The 20577-nt window shown below is 39.5% G+C and overlaps 1 protein-coding gene across 6 annotated transcripts in view; it reads left to right on the forward strand.

Annotated features, from left to right (window-relative positions):
* The window catches only part of dmd (dystrophin), a 2012228-nt gene that overhangs the window by 1973738 nt on the left and 17913 nt on the right, over nucleotides 1–20577 (forward strand). For all 6 annotated transcript variants that reach the window (XM_043700735.1, XM_043700733.1, XM_043700734.1 and 3 more), the window contains 4 exons: nucleotides 1400–1558; nucleotides 2433–2676; nucleotides 3270–3393; nucleotides 18632–18724. In XM_043700735.1, coding sequence (XP_043556670.1) covers nucleotides 1400–1558; nucleotides 2433–2676; nucleotides 3270–3393; nucleotides 18632–18724 — 620 coding nt within the window. The remainder of the gene's footprint in view (nucleotides 1–1399; nucleotides 1559–2432; nucleotides 2677–3269; nucleotides 3394–18631; nucleotides 18725–20577) is intronic.

The raw sequence follows: 20577 nt of genomic DNA on the forward strand, positions 1-20577 counted from the left end.
TAAAATTATTAAAGGATTGGACATTCTGGAGGCAGGTAACATGTTTCCACTGATGGGTGAGTCCCAAATCAGAGGACACAGCTTAAAAATAAGGGGTAGGCCATTTAGGACAGAGATGAGGAGAAACCTCTTCACCCAGAGAGTGGTGGGTGTGTGGAACGCTCTTCCCCAGAGGGCAGTGGAGGCCCAGTCTCTGGATTCGTTTAAGAAAGAGTTGGATAGAGCTCTCAAGGATAGTGGAATCAAGGGTTATGGAGATAAGGCAGGAACAGGATACTAATTGAGGATGATCAGCCATGATCATAATGAATGGTGGTGCAGGCTCGAAGGGCAGAATGGCCTACTCCTGCATCTATTGTCTATTGTCTAAAGTCATAGAGATCTTTAGCACGAAAACAGACCCTTAGGTTCGACTCGTCCATGCCGACCAAATATCCCAACCTAATTTAGTCCCATTTGTGAGCACTTGGACCATATATGCTATGAGTGTTAATAGAGTTTGGAATCAATGTGGACAATTCCCAAGGTCACATCCTCTTGACTTTATACAGGAATCCCACTACTTCAAGTGGGCTTCTCATTCTAGTAAGACAGAATATATCGAGCAATTTTGGTTGAAAGTCAAACTTTTAACCTTTGACCAACTTTTGGATGTCTCCTAATTTCACTATAAGTCCCAGATGTTCATGAGGATCCTGCAGATTTATTGAACCAAGTGTGCCTTTTACTGTGTCTAACTCTGATGCCTTGGTAAATGGTGAGTGGTCCAACCAGTTTGACACTTGCTGGTCTTTTTTGAAGCTGGTTGGTAGAACTGAATGGCTTTATTTGGTCACATAAGGCAATTAGTAATCAAACTTATTGCTACACATCAAATATAGGCCAAGTTAGATAAAGGCAGCAGGCCATGAGTGAGGTAAGTGACATTTGCTAAGATCGGGTAGTTTGATTGTCACCATGACTGTTGGTATCTTGTTATTCCAGGTTTTTGTAATTATTTGAATTAAATTCTCCTGTCCCCATGGTGAAATTTCAGCAGCTATCTGGAGCACTAATGTGAGCCTCCAGATTACTAGTCCCGTGGGTCTGCTGCCTTACTGTGTTAGGGGAATGGGTTTATCACAATGTTTTTGCAACACATTGAATGCCATCTGTCAGAAAGAAAAAAGGAGAGAGGGATGAAAATCAAAGCTTAGCATTTAGTTAACCATTGGTATGGTTCAATTGTAAAACAGTTACTTTTTATCTGAAACTTGGAACACAGTAGACCATTTACTTTATGGGCAAAATGTTTTCTAAATGCATTCCATGGGAATGGGTCAATTAGGGATAGGTTTGTTACTGAACCTGTGTCTTAGAAGAACACATGCTGACACATTTTATTTGCAATATGTTGCAGAGATGATGAGCATTTGCTGATCCAGCACTACTGCCAGAGTCTGAACCAGGAGTCACCATTGAGTCAACCTCGGAGCCCTGCTCAAATTCTCATCTCATTGGAGAGTGAAGAACGAGGAGAACTGGAAAGAATTCTCGCTGACCTAGAAGATGAAAACAGGTTAGAATGTTACAAGCCAGTCCATCAGATTTAATCTGCACTGACGTACCCGACCCCTTTAATAGGATAATTTCCAAAGGTTGGCCCAGTTCCCATTTTTTAAAATTAATGTTTGGGATGTGAATGTCAATGACTGGCCAGTAGTTATTGCCTGTCCAGAGGTATCCTTAAAGAGGTGGCGGTAAGCTGCTGTCTTGAACCACTGCAGTTCATGTGCAGTGGGTGTCCATAATAAGCTTAGGGAGGGAATTCTAGGATTTTGACCCAGCGACAGTGAAGGAACGGTGCTATATTTCAAAGTCAAATGTGTAATTATGTGATATTAAATATGTAATATCTTATATTTAATTTGAAATGACCACAATGTCAATCCAATCAGTGTTTGTTGAGGCCCATAAATTACAAATTTTGTTCAGGTTTTGGAATCTTTTTCCTATTTGGAAATGTACCTTGATTTTCCAGTGCAACAGTTAACCCATGTTTCTGCACAACACGCTCACCCACCTCCCTTCCCCTCTTCTCCCCTCCCTGCTCCGCCCCATCCTGCCACCAACTCCAGTAACAGTGTTGAATGCTGGCTTCAATTCCTCTAAAAGTTACAAATGAAATGAATTAACCATTCAGACACTATTTTAAAGTTTCATGTTAGAACCCTAAATCTGATCATCATTGCAATGCTATTGTTGTCACAGGAGATTATCATCCAGCTAACTTCAGCTGAAGTCCACTGAGAAGCCTTATGAGTTCAATGTCCTGTCATTTCAAATCATGAACAATTTCTTAAATTTAACACACCGACATTACGTGGACAGACATTATAACAGCTTTGTTCACTTTAATGCTGGTGATATAATTTGTGCTGTTTTGTTTTCAGAAACCTTCAGTCTGAGTATGAGAGGCTGAAGCAGCAGCATGATCGCAAAGGCCTGTCCCCCTTGCCGTCTCCTCCTGAAATGATGCCCATCTCACCACAAAGTCCCAGGGATGCCGAGCTCATTGCTGAAGCCAAACTGCTTCGTCAGCACAAAGGTCGCCTTGAGGCCAGGATGCAGATCCTGGAAGATCACAACAAGCAGTTGGAATCCCAGCTACACAGGCTGAGGCAGCTTCTGGAGCAGGTAAGAAGAGAAGTGCATATGTGTGCAGAGCCTGTCTGGTCACAAAACAAAATAATCAACCTCATTTTCTAGGGCTCGTTGCTTCATTATCTCTTCATTTTTTTTCTACTAATTTCCCTTACCTCAAGGTCATGCCCTAACTTATGAGGTAAACAGTGAACTAAAGAATTTGACAAGGCTACTCTTAGCATGAACATTAGACTGAGCCTGAAGGGCAGAAGTGTTTTACCTCTGCTTACAACAACCTTTGGTGGTTCAATGTAGATTGTTGAGATCATGAAGGCTGTTCCACAAGCCCATGCTTAGAGTTTTGCAGCACTAATGCTTTGTAATGTAACATTTTCTGCTCTTTTTTCACAAACGCTGTGGGGGAAACAACAGGATTTTACTTTGCTGCTATTAACAGTTTCCAGTTGAAGTGTCGATGTGGTCTCAGTGTGCTCAGATTGTGATGCTTCGATTGGTTGATTTTAGGCTGCCATTGAATGATAAGGGATTTATCCTAATGTCATCTCACATAATGGTTTTATCTGCAAACCATAAACTGAATGCCAGGCAATAATCTTAACCACGTTCCTTATTACTGTTTGCAGCCACAGACAGAGGTCAGAGTAAATGGTACTACAGTCTCCTCCCCTTCTACTTCCTCACAAAGATCAGACAGCAGTCAGCCAGTGCTACTTCATGGAGTTGGCAGTCAGACTTCAGGAGCAATGGGTAAGAATTAACTGATACAACTTTGATGACTTCGAGAGACAGTGTTGCTCAAACATTATTGTGATCACAAGACGTATCCTGTTCATTTATAATGTGTGTACACATTACAATGCTGTACTTTGAAGACATGTTGCATTTTGTAAATATCATTTTTAGCAGGAGAATTGACTTTTAAAAATAAAATTGTGTGGCCCAGTGTAATTGTACCATTTCTGCCATGAGGTTGATTTCTGCTGTTAAAATTTGATTAACCTCATAAACCAAGTCTCACCACTTCTCAATTACTTTGAGCTGAGTTCTCCTGGTGGGAAAAAAACCTCATACCAAACCAGTAATACTTAGAAATGAATATTCTGGACAATCTGCAGCTCCATTTTGAGGTACACAAGATGAGTCAAACCAGTATGTGTCAATCACAACTTTTATTGTGATTTTTCTAATTAAAATGGAGAATGGGACACAATCAGAAATCCTGAACATTGAGACGGTAATCACAGTGAAGTCTCAGATCATTGAAATTCCATATCTTTTTATATTACTTTTATTTTTAATTGTGACCTGACTTGGGAAATGACTGTCTTACAACAAAGAACTGAGTAAGAAATTACTGTTCTTTTAAAAATTAAATTAGTAAAACCCATTATGGGATGTGCTTACATTGTTTCTTTACAAGCAGTAGAGCAAGGCATAAATGGAAATGGTATCGTTGCAGGTGTGTGCTTAAAATGAGATTTGGCTAGCAACAAGTAGCTGATTGGCATAGACAAGTGTTAATAGTTGTGGATGCAAAAGGTCATCAACGTGACAACAACTCTGATAGTTCCTGTGAACAGCTTATGGGTGTAAACAATACAGTGTGAAACATTCAGTCCTCTGCAAGGGGTAGTAGAGCATTACTACTACATGAAGATAAAGGAAGTTAGTTATTTTCTCTGGCTAGTTGCTGTGAGCTGTGGCCTTTAATCAATTACTAAGATACTTTGCTGTTAGTGCACCAATTGCTTGTGCTTCCTTTGAAGAAATGAAGAGAATCTCAAAGAGAGATATTGAAGAACAGAAAGTCTTAGTGAGCAAAAAGATGCGATAAGCAAAATGTTTGGTACTTTTAAATTGTGGTTTCCACCTTTATCTCTCTATCCAGAACACCAATGTTTTTTGTTTATATTTTTCTATTTGTATGTCCTTTTTGTGTGTGTGTGTGTTTGGCAGAGGGAGAATGGGAGGGAGGTGTGGTTTTGGAAGGCATTTTGAGTTTTTAACTAGTACTGCCTATAAAAGGATAAAACCTTGTTCTGTGTTTCCTGTTAACCCAAGTCTATCAGACAAGTAAACTGGGACCGAGTGTACATCGATAAATTAATTGTTGTGATGAGTCCAGAAATACCGGGACTTGGTTTGCAGCATGTTACCCCAGTGAGGTGTAGTAACATGGATAATTCCTCTCTGACTGAGAGGGGATAAGCATTTAAATAAAAGGTGGTTAAAACGGGAGTTAAATTATTTAATGATCATTTCCATTATTTCTTGCTACTTTATCCTTATACTCATTATCCCTTATGACTTCCGGAATGTGGCTTTTAATTACCAAATTGCTGTTGCCATGGCTATGTTACAGCTAAGAATGATCTGCTATGTTAGTTGGGCTTCTGTGACATGTGCATTGTACTCACTCAGAGTGAGGACAAAGGCATTCCCTATTTACTTATGGTGGTATATAATCATCATGACACTGACTTTAATAGGAGGTGGGGATAACACTGAAAGTTAAATAGCTAAACAAATCTTTATATATTTTAGATTACAATTAAATAAGAGAATGACACAATATAAAATGTTAGACTATTATGAATTAAGTTTAGTTACTGGTGCACGGCCCATGAATATCTTTAAGGTGGTAGCATCACAGCACCTTAATGACAGCAGTTAGAGAACCAGTTTAGTGATGTGAGAGAGAGTCCTGCTATTCCAGGAGTGTATTGGGTCCTCGGTTGGCTATGCCAGCAAGCAGTTTCAGTTATCCGACAGCACTGAAGTGCTAGTCTAGATGACTGAAAGAAATTTTTCATGTGAGGTCAGAAATTCTCTGATCTTGAGGCAAGAGTGCAGACTGAGGAAGACTTGATTTTTACAAGACAGTTGCAGCAAATCTTTCTGGATAAAATGGAATTATAATCTCTAATCCATTGTCCGTACTGCTTTATAAATCAAATATTTGGCATAATTTTAAAGGACTGAGTTTCTGCATGCAAACTCTCAAACGAAACCATGCTATCTGCTGATCGTGTGCCTGAGAAACCATCTTCAGGCAAGTGCCTTGAGGATCTGTTCAGTATGATTCATGTCATTATATTTTATGTATTCTGACTCCTAAATTCTGACTTGCAGATGTCCTGTTTGTACATCACTCCTGTTCCTGTTGACCTCCTCCGTCAGATAATATTACTGATTTTAAATTCCTCATCTGTGTGCGCGGTGCCTCTATAGTCTTACCTTTACCTATCAGCCCTACAGCCTCAAAGATGTGTCCACTCCTCCTTTTTGGCCTCTTACCATCTGCAGTTTTCAGCACTTCACTGTTAGCAGCTGAACAGGGCCTTTACCTCCCTATCCTCTCTTGTCTTTCCACTTCTACCTCCATTTTTAAGTCACTCCTTAAACCCCTGCCCTATAACCGACTTTTGGCTAGTGTCGTAGTAGCATTTATGTGGCCTCTATCAACCTGTACCTCATTACATTCTTGTGCAGAGACATTTTTATGACGTTAAGATAGTACATAAATATTACTTAAAATTAAGAGTCTTTGTTAATCATTTTTATTCTCAAAAATTACTGTTTTAAAAATGGTGTAACTTGTGTTGCATTTTGCAAAAGTATTGTGACTAACAAGTCAAGTATTTATAATAAATCTACTTCCATGAAGATTCAGGCAAACAATACATTACGCTTAACATTGATTTTAATGAAGTTTTAAATAAGGAGCAATAATTGTTTGGTAGTTCAGGACTTGAGTATTGCTGAAAAGACACATTGGTCAAAGTTTTCGATCTTCCACTCAACAGGACTGTTAAATATACAAGTTGAACTGGAAACCCAAGTTTATTTTATGTAAGCAGATTGTGCTGGTTGGTTGGCAAATGGACTCTTGATTTGCAGAGATGTTACCATGGATAACCAGTTAATGATGACTGACAGTTAACTAAAAGTTTTATTTTAACTTTAAAACAGGCAAGTTGACTCTGATTCCCCATGATGTAACACTGAGAAATGAATCAGCAAATGTGTGCCACCTATTTTGTTGAATTGAAACAGGCACTGTTCATTCACATGTTGTTTCTGTGGAACAGTGAAGTTCAGAACCTTGTGTATTCATACATTGTAGCTTCAAGTACTCACAAGTATGCTATACTGTGAACCCAACTGACCATCTTAACAACACTCCGTATTATCCAGCAAATGTTATCCAGTTTTAAAATCATGTCCAATATTGGACTCTGTGTTGTGAGTTGTGCAAGTACAGCACACTTGGGTACATCAGTACCTTGTTTGCTGTAAGCTGCTGAAGAGGTGTGCTCTTATATGCAATCAGCCAGTCTTGGAGATGTGCAGTCCAAATACTTGGAATCAAACCCTGCACTAACATTCATAAACCATGTTAATTAATGTGTGATAGGTATAGCATCCTTTTGGCTTGCTAGCAGCCTCCTGTTAGTGGCTAACATCACTCAGTCCTATTGCATAATAACAGCATGAAAGAGCTGGTTTAAACTGTTGCACAAGCATTCCTTCAAATCACTTGCAAGGTAATCTCTGATAGACTGAGCACTTTTCAGGACCAGAGGTGATGTCATGAGTTTGTCTAAGAAACTATCCTGATTAGGATAGCCAGCAATTTACAGCATGACTTTGAGATACTTTTTTTCAACAATCAACTTACATGGTGAACAAATGGCTTGGGCTCAATTTACAAAATCGCCAATAGGGTCAGCTTGCTGCACCTTCCTGGTCCAAGTGACCTGAAACCTCATTAGGCAGTGCTTTTGTCACTGAGTTTATTGTAGCCTGTCCTTTCTGTAGCTTCTAACAAAGCAGCAATGATTCAGTGTTCTGTGACAGTGAAATACACCGCTGATCAGAAGTGATTCACTGGAAAATTTGAAGTACTGGTGATTGGACATTTTGAGCTCTGAGCACACTTTGCTACATTGCGTTTCAATCAACTGAGCCTCATAGGATTTACACTGGAGTCTCCTGTTTCCGATCCTTTTTGAATTGATTAAGAGAAATGGTTTATTACTAAGATTGGGAAGCTTTTAAGTGTCCAGTTACTTATTGGGTTTTACATTGACTAGAACAAAGTGATAAATGCAGCTTGCACAACAAAATTCATTCAATTATTACCGTTTCAGCAATGAGACGAGTACTTGAAAAATGTTGCCTCCACCTGAAAGGCTGAAGCAGATCTTTGACCAAAACATTCAACAGCTTCATGCCATTGGCCTTTGCATGTTTCCAATTTTATGTGGAGTACAAGTGTGTTAAACATGAGTTTGAAGTTGTACCTGGATTAGAGTGGTGCTCGAAAAGCGCAGCAGGTCAGGCAGCATCCGAGGAGCAGGAAAATTGACGTTTCGGGCAAAAGCCCTTCATCAGGAATAGAGGCAGAGTGCCTGCAGAGTGGAGAGATAAATGAGAGGAGGGTGGGGTTGGGGAGAAAGTAGCATAGAGTACAATAGGTGGGGGTGGGGATGGAGGTGTTAGGTCAGGGAGGAGGGTGGGGCAAGGTAGCAAAGAGTACAATGGATGAATGGGGGTGGGGATGGAGGTGATAGGTCAGAGAGGAGGGTGGAGTGGAAAGGAAGATAGGCAGGTAGGACAAGTCATGGGGACAATGCTGAGCTGGAAGTTTGGAACCGGGGTGAGGTGGGGGAAGGGGAAATGAGGAAACTGGTGAAGTCCGCATTGATGCCCTGATGTTGAAGTGTTCGTAAGGGGGAAGATGGAAAATGACACGGACTCGCAGCTGTGGCTTAATGTAGAAATAGAGGATTACATGCAGTAAAAGAAAAAGTGTGAGGCAATTAATTTTGGCTGTTTACTCCTTTTGTAACAGGGAACTTGTGAAATTCATGATAATCTCCATTACAGTGGTATACTCAATATAATCTGCCTGGAAATAAAGGAATATGAATTGATAACCTTACAAAGACATAACTACAGAGTGACCAAGACATGGAAGTCAATATTGAAGGGTATTTGACATTCCTGTTGAGCAGGCATAAAGGAGGTGGGGTAGCTTTACAAATAAAGGAAGATATTAGCCTGGTGATGAGTAGTGATATAGGTACAATCGATTATGATATGGCATCATGGGTGGAAATAAGGAAGAGTGATGAAAAGAAGTCATGCGTGGGAGTCATCCATAGGCCTTGAAGAGGTGTCTAACTGTAGGGCAATGTATAAAAGAAGAAATAATGCAAGCATCTAAAAAGTGCACTGTAGTTCTCATAATTAATTTCAATCATATTGACAATCAGATGGGCAAGCTTAACATAGAAGTTGACTTAGTAGAATGCAGCAAGGATTGCTTCTTAGAACATTGCTGAACCTAATAATAAAACATGTAATTAGCGAGCCTCTAGGGAGTAGAAATCGCAACATGGCAGAACTTCAAATTCACTTTGAGGGAGAGCAGCTGGGGTCTCAACTAGTGTCCTTAATTTAAATAAGGACAGTTACTGAGTTATGAAGAAAGAATTGTCTAAAGCAGCTGGAAAATTGACTAAAGGGAAAGTCAGGTGGATGAGCAATGGCAGACCTTTTGCAGACGTTTAACAATGCACAGCAGTTTTATTTTCCAGTCTAAAAGAAGGACTGGATGAGAAGAATTAACCATCCATGGTTAACAGATGTCTTCAAGGAGAGTATCTGATCAGAAATTAAGGCATACAAAGTGGGGAAAACTAGTGATGTGGTAGAGGATTGTGAACTCTTTTAGATTTAGCAGCAGATGATTAAAATGCTAATAGGGAGAAAATTGGTTCTGTAAGTAAATTGACAAGAAATGCAGAAACAAACAATTTCTACAGATATAGAAAAAGAAAGGAAGAGAATAAATGAAGTCTGTGTAGGGCTCCTGGAGGATGCAGGTGGGGAATTGTGAATGGGGCACAGGAAAATTTCAGATAACTTAAACTAATATGTTCAATCGGTCTTCATGTTGGAAGACATTATAAACATCTCAAACAACAAATAAGCAAGGTGCTAATGGAAAGAAAGATCTGGTAACAATCTCTATTACAAAGGTTAAAGTATTTAACAAACTATTGGGATTAAAGAGTAGAATATCCTTTATTGTCACTTGTACTCTAGTACAGAAACACAGTGAAACGTTTTTACAATGGCTGCCTTTAATGGCTCCATTTTAGGAACCAGTACCTAGGTGCAAATCTAACGAGTAAAAGACATCGTTTTGTTATATAAAAAGATAATTCAAAGAAAAGCAGTAGTTTTACTTACAGTTGTTTGTGAATGAGTTAGAAACGAGGTAGTTATAACATTATGAAAAGAGATGTAAATTACAATTCAGTAAGAATTCCAAAAAGCAGCAGCTTGGGTCACAGCCCCTCCATCGCGCTGGGTAGAGTAGTTATGAGTTGGGGGTAGGTTCTGGTAGGGAGGGGAATTGCTTCAAAGAGGAAGAAAAAAAAGAAAGGAGAAAAGGAACTGGCGAGCTGGGGAACTCCAACTGGAGCATCTTCATTAACTGCCACCATCTTAGGGACTGATCTGCACCAGTCTGAACTGGATTTGAGCGTCTAGACTGGGTTTGACAGGTCTGGACCAGTTTCGGCTGCTCTGAACTGGTTTCGACCAGTCTGGTACGAACTTGACCAATCTGTTGGACGATTGCAGAGGCTGACAGTCCACTGGGTCCTCTTAGTTGCCTTAATCACAATGACATTCTCTTGTCCTTGAATATAGGCCAAGTCAGATGACCTGATCTTAAGAGGTGTGATTGCCTCCTGGTATGAAAATCTGGATAACATTGCCCCTTCCCTGATGCATTTCAGTGTCTGTAATTCAGCCTCCAACCCATAAATCCTGAGCTGAAAGTGAATGAATGTCAGACACTTGTCACAGACATGTTTGCTGTAGACCAAATTGATTCTTTATGTCACATTTCACAATTTGTATGCTTTGAACTGAAAGTATGCTTATTGTTCAAATGAGCTGAGAAACATTTGTGGCAGATTTGGAGAAATCAGAATTGTTGCTAGTCAGCCTTGCCAAGAGGTAAGAACTAGTCAGGCTCGGCAAGAGGCAGGAACTGGTCAGGCTCGCCAAGTTAGCAGATGGGTCACCAGGACCTGATAACCTGCATCCAAGGTTTTTAAAGACACTGGCTGCAGAAATAGTTGAGGCATTGGTCGAGATATTACAGAACTCAAAGGATTCAGGGAAATTTCCAGCTGGTTGGAAATCCATTAATGTGATACCCCTGTTCAAGAATGAAGGGAGGCAGAAAGCAAGAAATTATAAGCCAGCCAGTCTAATATCAATCATTGGAAAAATGCCAGATTTCATTATTAAGGAAGACACAGCAGGACATTGTTCAATTGTGTTAAGCTTTTCTCAGAGTCAACATGATTTTGCTTGAGTTCTAAAAACAAGAACACAGACAATGTTGAAACAGACCATTTTGCCCAACAAATCCTTACCAACTTCTGAAGAGTATCCTTCCCAGACCCATATCCTTAACCTGCAACCCTGCATTTCCATTAGGCTAATGCACCTAATCTACACATCCCAGACACTGGAAAATTTTAGCATGGGCAATTCACCTAATCTGCACATCTTTGGACTGTGGGAGGAAACCGGAGTACCCGGAGGAAACCCACGCAGACAAGGGGAGAATGTACAAACTTCATACAGATAGTCTCCCGAGGTTGGAATTAAACCCTGGTCCCTGGCTTTGTGAGGCAGCAGTGCTAACCGCTGAGCCACTGTGCCACCCGGAGAGTAGAATAAGCAGAGTTGATAAAGGGAAACTGGTAGATGTAGCATATTTCTGGAAGGCATTCTATATAATCCGACATAAAAGATTGTAGCAAAAGATAGGAGCTCACAGGAATGGGGATGATGTATTAGATTGAGGATCGGTCAACAAAACAAATGTTGAATCCTGAGATGAAGAGGCTGACTTGGTAAAGAACGGCTAAGCAGGTTAGACCTTTCTTCATGAGAATTTATGGTGATCTTATGGAAACATACAACAGTCTGAGTTGGCTTGACAAGGTAGATAATGAGAAAGTGGTTCCACTGGTGGGGAATACTGGAACCAGGGGATACAGTTACAGAATAAGGGAACTGATTTAAAACTAAGATGTGAAGGAATTTCTTCAAGAGAGTTGTGGAATTCTGAGAATTGTGGAAGCTAGATCACAAAGTATTTAAAGAAGTGTGAGATAGAGGTTTAAATTATTGGAGATTTGAGACATGATAAGCTGGCCCAGTTGGGGGTCTGGAGTAGATTAACCATGGCCTTGTTGAATGGAGGGGTTGGCTGGCCTAGTTCTCCTCTGTCTTAAGTTCTTCTGTACAAGTGAATCTCCAGTTAATACCCTTCACCTGCATAAAATTGAATACAGTCAAGACACTGAAAGCTCGCAGAAGAGTTTCATTCAGGTTAGAGCTTGGTTCAGAAACTAGAGACATCTACCTTTAATTGCGATTCATTAGATAGATTATCTGCAGTATGGAAACAGGCCCTTCAGCCCAACAAGTCCACACTGACCCTCTGAAGAGTAACCCACCCAGACCCATTCCCCTCCCCTATATTTACCCCTGGCTAATGCACTTGACACAATGGGGCAATTTAGCATGGCCAATTCACCTGAAAGAATTAAACTATGCCTTGGGGGAGATGATCTCTAACGTCAGAACTTCCATTTTCATGCCATTGATGCAAGATTCAAATGCATGAAAAATTAATATTTAATTTGTGTTAACGTTCATTGAGCGAAATTAATTAATTTTCACTGACTCTTAACATAATGAGATTTTTAATTATTTCTGTGGTGGCTATTTGTCATTTTCTTTTGTATTAATAACGCTGTAAGAATATAGCAGACTAAGCAAAAGAGGGAGTGCGTCACTGACCTTCATGAGAAAGTTTGTTTCTGCATGTGCAAAACCCTGCAATTAAATTAATATGGTACTTGATATTAAGTGAATTAACTGTACAGTAAATTTTATCAAGTATTTTATTGTTTGCAATGTGGAATTCTGTGCTTTTATTTTATCTTCCTTAAAATGTTACTTAACTTTAAAATTTATTGCAACAAAAAGTCTTAATTTGATACAAGGTTGAAGACTTATCATAATTGTTTCTTTACATCTCTGTTCAACTCAAGTGTAACTCAAACATTGAGTAGATTTAGAGTTTGTTTCAGGCATCAAAAGCTTGAATTTTTATTATTTTGGATCCACAGTTTAAAGCTCCCTCAGCTCTATCCATCTGTGTATATATGTTTTTTTTTTCTGCAGCATTCAAGCTTGAACAGTCATAATTTATGGTATTTGTACTTCTGAACATAAACGATACAAAAGGACGAATGAAGGCAGGTTTTAAATCAAAACAATTCCTCCGTTCCCCAATCTTTCATGATTTACAGAGGCATGTCTGAGCACTCTCACATTTCCTCACTGCCACTAAGGAATGTATTGTTGGTTGTTCCAATAATAATTCCTTCTACTACTCCCTACCTTCGAGTTAATTTCTGCAGAGCCCTTGAAGGGAGAGCACTTCAGAGAATTTTACTTTGTTCAAGAAACAAAAAAGTGGATGACAGGCGGAAAAATAACAAACAGAGGGGATAAAAGAAAGTATTGTGTTTGTATTGTTGCTTTCTCAACTCAGGATATCCAAAAGCACAATATAGTTATTTTTGAAGTAGCAGGCAGAACACGGCAGACAGTGTACTCATAGCAAGCATTCACTGCCTGCTCACCTTCAGTCTAGGGGCAAGGAATCTTTTACACCCCAAACGCGAGTGCAAAACATTATTCAGTATTTCATCCAAAAGGCAGCATCTCTGACTCTATGACAGTGCAGTGCAGGAGAGCTTTGATCAGCCTAGATTTTGGTGCTTAATTGTCTGGAGTGAGATGTAAACCAGCAAACCTTATTGTTCATGGTGAGTCTGCGTCCAATTGAGACAATGCTGATGCTAAATGTACAAGGTTGAAGGCAGGGTCAAAAGATTTGATTTTGAATTGGTCTTTGTATATAGTGGCAAAACAAAGTTCTAAGTGTGTAGCAGCTGAGAAATTTGTCGCCAAAGTAAGAGCGGGACACTAGTGGTAACGTGGTGGCACGTTCAGTACATAAGTCTGTATTGCCAAGAGATTGCCAAGGTAGGACAGGACAAGGCTGTGCAGAAAATTATTACTACCTGGTAGATAACTGAATTGCATCTCATCTCATTGTAGACAAAAATAAGAATAGTCTTTATCGCTTCTTGTTACTAATCAACCACGAAATCTAGGCTGAAACTTCAGGACAGTAATAAAAGAGAATATTGTGCTTTCATAAAAGCTGTGCTAGGAATGAAATATTAAACCCCAGTTTCTCTAGTCTGTCCACATAAAGGACGTTTTTCAACCCTGGTACCATTCTTATAAATTTTGTCTGTGAGCATCCTCTGTAATGCCAATGTTCCTGAAGTGTAGTTTGCAGAATTGTTTACACGCCTTGAGCTAGGACCTGTGCAACCAGTGGTTTATAAACACTTGATATTACAAATGTGCTTTTATATTCTATGCCCCTTTTATGAAACAAAGAGGATCCCATATAATGGTTTTATAGCCTTAAGGATTTATGTGCATTCACCCCAGGTATCTATATTCATTCCTTTTCAAAGAGTATCACTTAGTTTACATCACTCCTCTTTCTTTTTAAAATCAAAATAAATACTTCACACTTATCAGACATGTCTGCCCATTTCATTAGACCAAGTCTTCCTGATGTTTCTTCATCCTCATGAAGAGTAAATTTCTTATTTCTTGCTGTTATTAGACTTGTCTCTCCTGTAAATATTGAAAATGGTATCTGACATACCTGAGCCCAGGTGTGTAATATATATCAAAAATAGCAGAGGTGACAGCACTGAGGAGTCACTTTTTACCCTAATTCCTGTTTTAAAAAGTCATCCCAGCTCCTTGCTTTCTGTCCCTTGGCCAGTTTTGTATCCAAGCAGTCACTGCTCCATTAATCCAATTCTGTTCAATTTTGATAACAAGCCAGTGGGAGGAAACTAAGGCTTGTAATGGCTAGTAGATTTTTTTTACATGAGTGTGTGGGGGTTGGCTGACCATCTCTTCCCAACCAGTCCTGAGGTCACTCCCATAATTAGGATGGTGGACAGGCACCAAAATCACAGGCAGCCCGTTATTTGTGAGTAATCAGTTGCATTGCCCATGCTATTAGTAGAGTTGGGCAGTCAGGCAAGATTGGGATTCATGGGTTTTTTTCAAGTGTGTAAATGAGCAGAAAGAAATGGCGTTGCAACCATTGGTGAGTGCCTCTTGCTCACTTTGCGGGGGGGCCCTGTCCAGCTGTTCCAAGACTACAGTCCCATTACAGAACCAGAAGGCCTGTTGGCCAAATAAGGTGGGACTTGCTCTCAGTGAGGTCTGGATGCTGCATTGGGAGTCACTTACCCCTAATTGCCAATCAGTCGCCCACTGATTTTACTTTAGGCGAGTCTAAGCAATGTTTCCAATGGGAGTGCTACAGTACTCAACACTGCATGCCTTGCTGCTCATTGATTTAGACTTCAGTGCAGCAGGTATGATTAATAACTGTGTAAATGATACAAGAATTGGATGTGTGATTGATAGTGAGGAAAGATACTGTAGAATGCAGGATGATGATCAGGTGTACAGAAAAGTGAGAGATGGAATTCAGTCCACAGAAGTGCTAAATAATGCACTTGGGAAGATCAAACAATGCAAGGAAATACACAAAGCAAGAGTGTGATTCTGAGAAGTGTAAAAGGAAAGAGAGTCCTTGGTGTAAATGTAGACAAGTCCCTGGAGTCAGCAGGATGCGTGGATAAGGTAGCTAAGAAAAAATATGGGATCTTTTGCTTTGTTATTTTCCGGGCAAAGAATAATAACAACGTGCTGGAAACTGCATAAAACATCAGCACAAAAGCAAAATACTGTGAATGTTCAAAGTCAGAAAGGAAAACAGAAACCGGTGGAAGTATTCAGACCTGGCAGCATCAATGGAGAGAGGAACAGAGTTGTTAAGTTTGACACCTTGTTCTCATATAAACAACTTGACCTGCCCTGCATGTCTAACCCTTTGTCCCCTTTAGTTTTTCTTCAGCAGAAAGATCATTTATTGGCACCCTATCAGTTATGCATTGACACTCGCATCACCTTCCAGACTCCCCTTTTGGAAATCACCTTATGGACTGCCACAATGTGCAAGAGGCTTTTCAAGAAGCTAGCAGAAATGTGACTTTCAGTCAGCAGGTTCCAAGCTCCTCATTGCCCTCCCACCCACCTTCCTGTGACAAGGAAGCATCATAAGACTGACACGCCATCTGAGAGCATTATTTTAAAGCACAACTACACCCAACAGTCTATAATTATTGTTATTGAACTAATTCTTCCCTCATAGTAGTTCTTTTGGTCCTTCTTTGCTGTTATTCATATTCTGTCCAATTTCTGACCTGCTGCCTGTCATTAGTATGTTGCCACCTTGATTTCAGGGCCAAGAATATCGCAGCGCAGTTGCTATTCTTGTGGGAAAGAGGGAAGAGCCAGAAGTCATTGTCCAGATTGGTATAAACAGCATAAACAGAAAGAGAGATGAGCTCTTAAAAGTAGACTTTAGGGAGCTAGGAAAGAGACTGAAAAGCAGGACCTATGAGGTGTTAATCTCAAGATTGCCCCTAAATCCATGTACTAATGAGTGAAGGTAAAGTCATCATAGTGCTACTGGACCATAGGGCTGCTCTCTAATTACAGCAAGATAACTAGTGGTAGTTTAACCAGAAGGTCAGGGAGAGGTTGAGAAGGAGAGTCCTTCATGGTAACCTCAGCCAGTGTGGGAATTAGAAATAGAAAGATAAAGTGAATGAAAATGTGACTGGGAAACTGATGCAAGAGGGAGAGCCCTGTGCAAGGAAGACACACTACAGGTTAGCAGCAGCGGGGTTCCTAGTTTGAGAGTGTTTAATCCTGTTCGTTGGGGAGGGACAACCTGTGAGGAAATTCAGTTAGAATAAAAACAAAGCTGGTTATGGGAAGAAGAAAAGCTGCATATGTAAATGGAAAGCAGCAGAAACAAATCCTACCTCAACTGGGCTCAAATTAGAGTGGAATTAAAAAGACAGAATTAAAAACATCATCCGAATGCACATGGCATTTGCTACAAGATAGGTGAATTGATGGTGCAGGTAGAAATAAAAAGTGTGATTTAACTTGCCATTACACAGATGTGGCGACAAGGACAGTGAACTAAATATTAAACAATCTTCCACATGTAGGAGGGATAGGCAACAAGGAAAAGGAGGTGGTGTTGTCCTAAAAATGAGGAATGGGGTCAGTGTATTCATGAGAGAGGACCCAATCGTAAGAACAGGATGTTGAATGTGTTTGGGTGGAGCTAAGAAAAAGCAAGGAGCACTTAGCATTGGAGGAAGTGATTTATCAGCAATTAAAGAATAATGGTAATCTAGGGTATTGTAAAAATCAGAAAGTTAGAGTTGCACATGACAAGGAGATTGCCGTAATCTTGGATGATTTCAGTCTGGATATAGACTGGGTGAATCGAATGAATACTAATGATGTCAAGCTGGAATTCCTGGAATGTGTTTGAGATTGTTTACTGCAATGTGTTAAGGAACCAACCACGGCATAGACTCTTTTAGATCTTGTAATATGGAATGAGAAATGGCTAATTCATAATCTTGTTATAAAATAATTTCTAGGCAATAGTAGCCACAATATGATGGAATTATCCTTAATGTTTGAAAACGTACCATTCAGTCTGAGAGTAGGATCTTAAACAATGATTAAGGTTTGAGGAGGAAATGGACTGTAGATTTTAAAAACTTATTTAGCAGTTTGACAGTATATGAGAGAGTCGAGCGTTATAGGGTACAGACGTGAAAGTGAAGGCATGACCAGTCATGATCTTGTCGAGTGGTGGAGCAGATCCAAAGGGGCAAGTGGTCTATTACAGTTCTTAGCACTAATTTATACCAATGTTATTTTCATAATACATCAGAAAAATTGAGAAAATCAAAATGAATATCTTTGATTTTAAGTCTCTCATCACCATTCAAATGCAGTGGCATCTCTTTCTCTGGATTCTATCTGCTGCCTGTGTTTTTTTTAACACATACAACACTTGAACAAAAAGCTCCACCCAACCGGTTGTCTACAGTAGATATTATGTCTGTTACATTATACATGAGTAATTGCTGCTTACAACAGAATTACGTAAAGAATACTGAATAGCTTCAAGGGATGCATGCTGGAGGCTACATTTTTTAAAACTGTGAAAGCGTTTTTTTAACAAGACCTACCCACATTCCACCCTCATGGTTTGTTAAATTTATGTGAAACTAACTCCCTTAAAATTTAGCAATCATCTGTTACCTCTTCCAATATATTGAGAAACTTCACATTAAAATTAATCTGGCTATTTGATGTAAAGATTTTCTGATACAGTTAAAGATGGAAGTTATTTCGTATATTGTAGAACCTGAGGTTCAACAGCACATGACAGGGCCTGTAGCAGTGCCTCGTTACAAAAACATGCACCTTCTTGTATACAACATAAGTCAGCAATGTCATCAAGAGGCCTAATTGACATCTTCAACTGTGAATTGTGCATTGAGTCTAAATTCATGAATAGATGATTACTTTCTAATCCCACCTATCTTTTTATTGATCCCTACACTTTTAAAATACACAGGTATGTACCTTATTCTTGAAGCTATATGTTACTAATGATTTTCTTGTATTTACAGCTGCCTTTGGATTCTTGTTTAATCATGTTCGTACACGTTCTAAACTCATGTAGTGCAATGCAAGCATTCATGTCTGATATTGATCCTGTGACTGGTTCAAGAACATTGTTTTTATTTTTAATTTGTACTGACGTACTGGGTCCAAACCTTATTTTACATATAATAAAATCAGACTCTTATTTCAGGTGAGGATGAATTGCTGAGTCCTCCCCAAAGTACAAGTACTGGATTGGAGGAAGTGATGGAGCAACTCAACAATTCCTTTCCAAGCTCCCGACGTAAGTAAATTGCAAATTCTGACAGTACTGCTGACAAGCCTCAAGTGCCTACAACATTTCTGATTCCTCCGTGTGACTGAGCTCAAAGAATGTTGATAAAATGGTAACAAAAGTCAGGAAAACACCCAGTTACTACTTTTTTGTACTCATGTAAACTCAGCTCTCTGTTATCTTCAAAATAGCACTGAACGTCCCCCCACGCCATTGTGTGTCAGCACTCAATATCTTAATACATTTTTTAGTGAGCCCTCCAGAAAGCTTACAGGAAAAGCACACTTCCTCTGAAAATGCCATTTTTACAATTAGTGTCAGTCCAATATGTAGAGTGATTATGAGGAGATGTATAGTCTAATCTGATCAATTAACAATCGTTAAGTCTAAGACCAGGGTGGCATATAAATTAACTATAGCTTCTTATTTCTAGTTATGTTGACGCTATACGTCAGGTGAGGAATCCAAGAATAAGTGTCAGCTGGAAATATTACTTCAAATTACATACAATATTTTTGCTAGATTAGCTCATTGATAGCAGAAAACAACACTTTTTTATTTTATTTATGCTCTATCTCTGGTGATAATATTACATGTAATAGTTTTTCTTTTAATTATTGTAAACTATTGAAAATCCATACATTGACTCGCTGTAACATTTTTGTGCAAAATATCAGATTGCTGCAAACAAAAATCTGAGAGTTTGTTCATTGAATGTAGTGTATCGTTGAAGTACAGAATATTCTGAACAAAATCTCTTTATTAAATTCCATTGAATCTCTGATTCTGAGTTTTGTTTGTACTAAAGATGTCAGATCAGCATTAGACGTGGCTTCTTGTGTAACTGAAGCAAAAAGACCAGAGAAGTCCCAGTCATGGTTCCCATGCCAAGTTAATTAGCCTCTAACGGAAAGGTGCTACCAGTGGGGGGCTTCAGTGCATTCAGAAAACTGATCAGGATCTGAGATATTAGTTGGAGGTGAACCTGGCTGTCAGCTTCTTTGCTGCTGAACGTAGAGTAGGAGAGCTCTGACAAACACGCAAATTTATGAACCTGGTATCTGTCTGTTTTGCTTCAGAGGCAGGCTGAGCTTGCTGACTTGATTGACGTCTCAAGTTTAAACTCATTCAGGAGCAAAGCTATTTCAGGGTGTCACTTAGTTTATAATATGAATGCAGTACTAAATAACCAGTTTCATTGATATCAGCTTCTTTGACTGTGTCTAATTAAATGTCATCATAATTGTGACATGCAGTTGTAACCTACAATTATTGCAATACTGTTACCCTCACCAAAACTCATTTTAATGCACTCCCTCCCCATATCACATTGCACGAAATTCAAGACAGGGTTCACAATTCCTGTGCAGAGACTCTAATTCCTTTTGTGGTGACTTGTCCCTAAAGCTTGTTTCTTTTTACTAACCTGATTCTGCATTGTGTCTGCATTTTCTGTTTTAAACTACTATTAGTCTGCCCTATTAAATTTTGTACATGCCTTTATGAAGGTGCATCATAGAACATAGAATATAGAATATAGAAGAATACAGCGCAGTACAGGCCCTTTGGCCCTCGATGTTGCGCCGATCCAAGCCCACCTAACCTACACTAGCCCACTATTCTCCATATGCCTCTTAAATGCCCATAAAGAGGGAGAGTCCACCACTGCTACTGGCAGGGCATTCCATGAACTCACGACTCGCTGAGTAAAGAACCTACCCCTAACATCTGTCCTATACCTACCACCCCTTAATTTAAAGCTATGCCCCCTCGTAATAGCTGACTCCATACGTGGAAAAAGGTTCTCACGGTCAAACCTATCTAAACCCCTAATCATCTTGCACACCTCTATCAAGTCACCC

Source organism: Chiloscyllium plagiosum, chromosome 12, assembly GCF_004010195.1.
Source record: "Chiloscyllium plagiosum isolate BGI_BamShark_2017 chromosome 12, ASM401019v2, whole genome shotgun sequence".
Lineage (NCBI taxonomy): Eukaryota > Metazoa > Chordata > Chondrichthyes > Orectolobiformes > Hemiscylliidae > Chiloscyllium > Chiloscyllium plagiosum.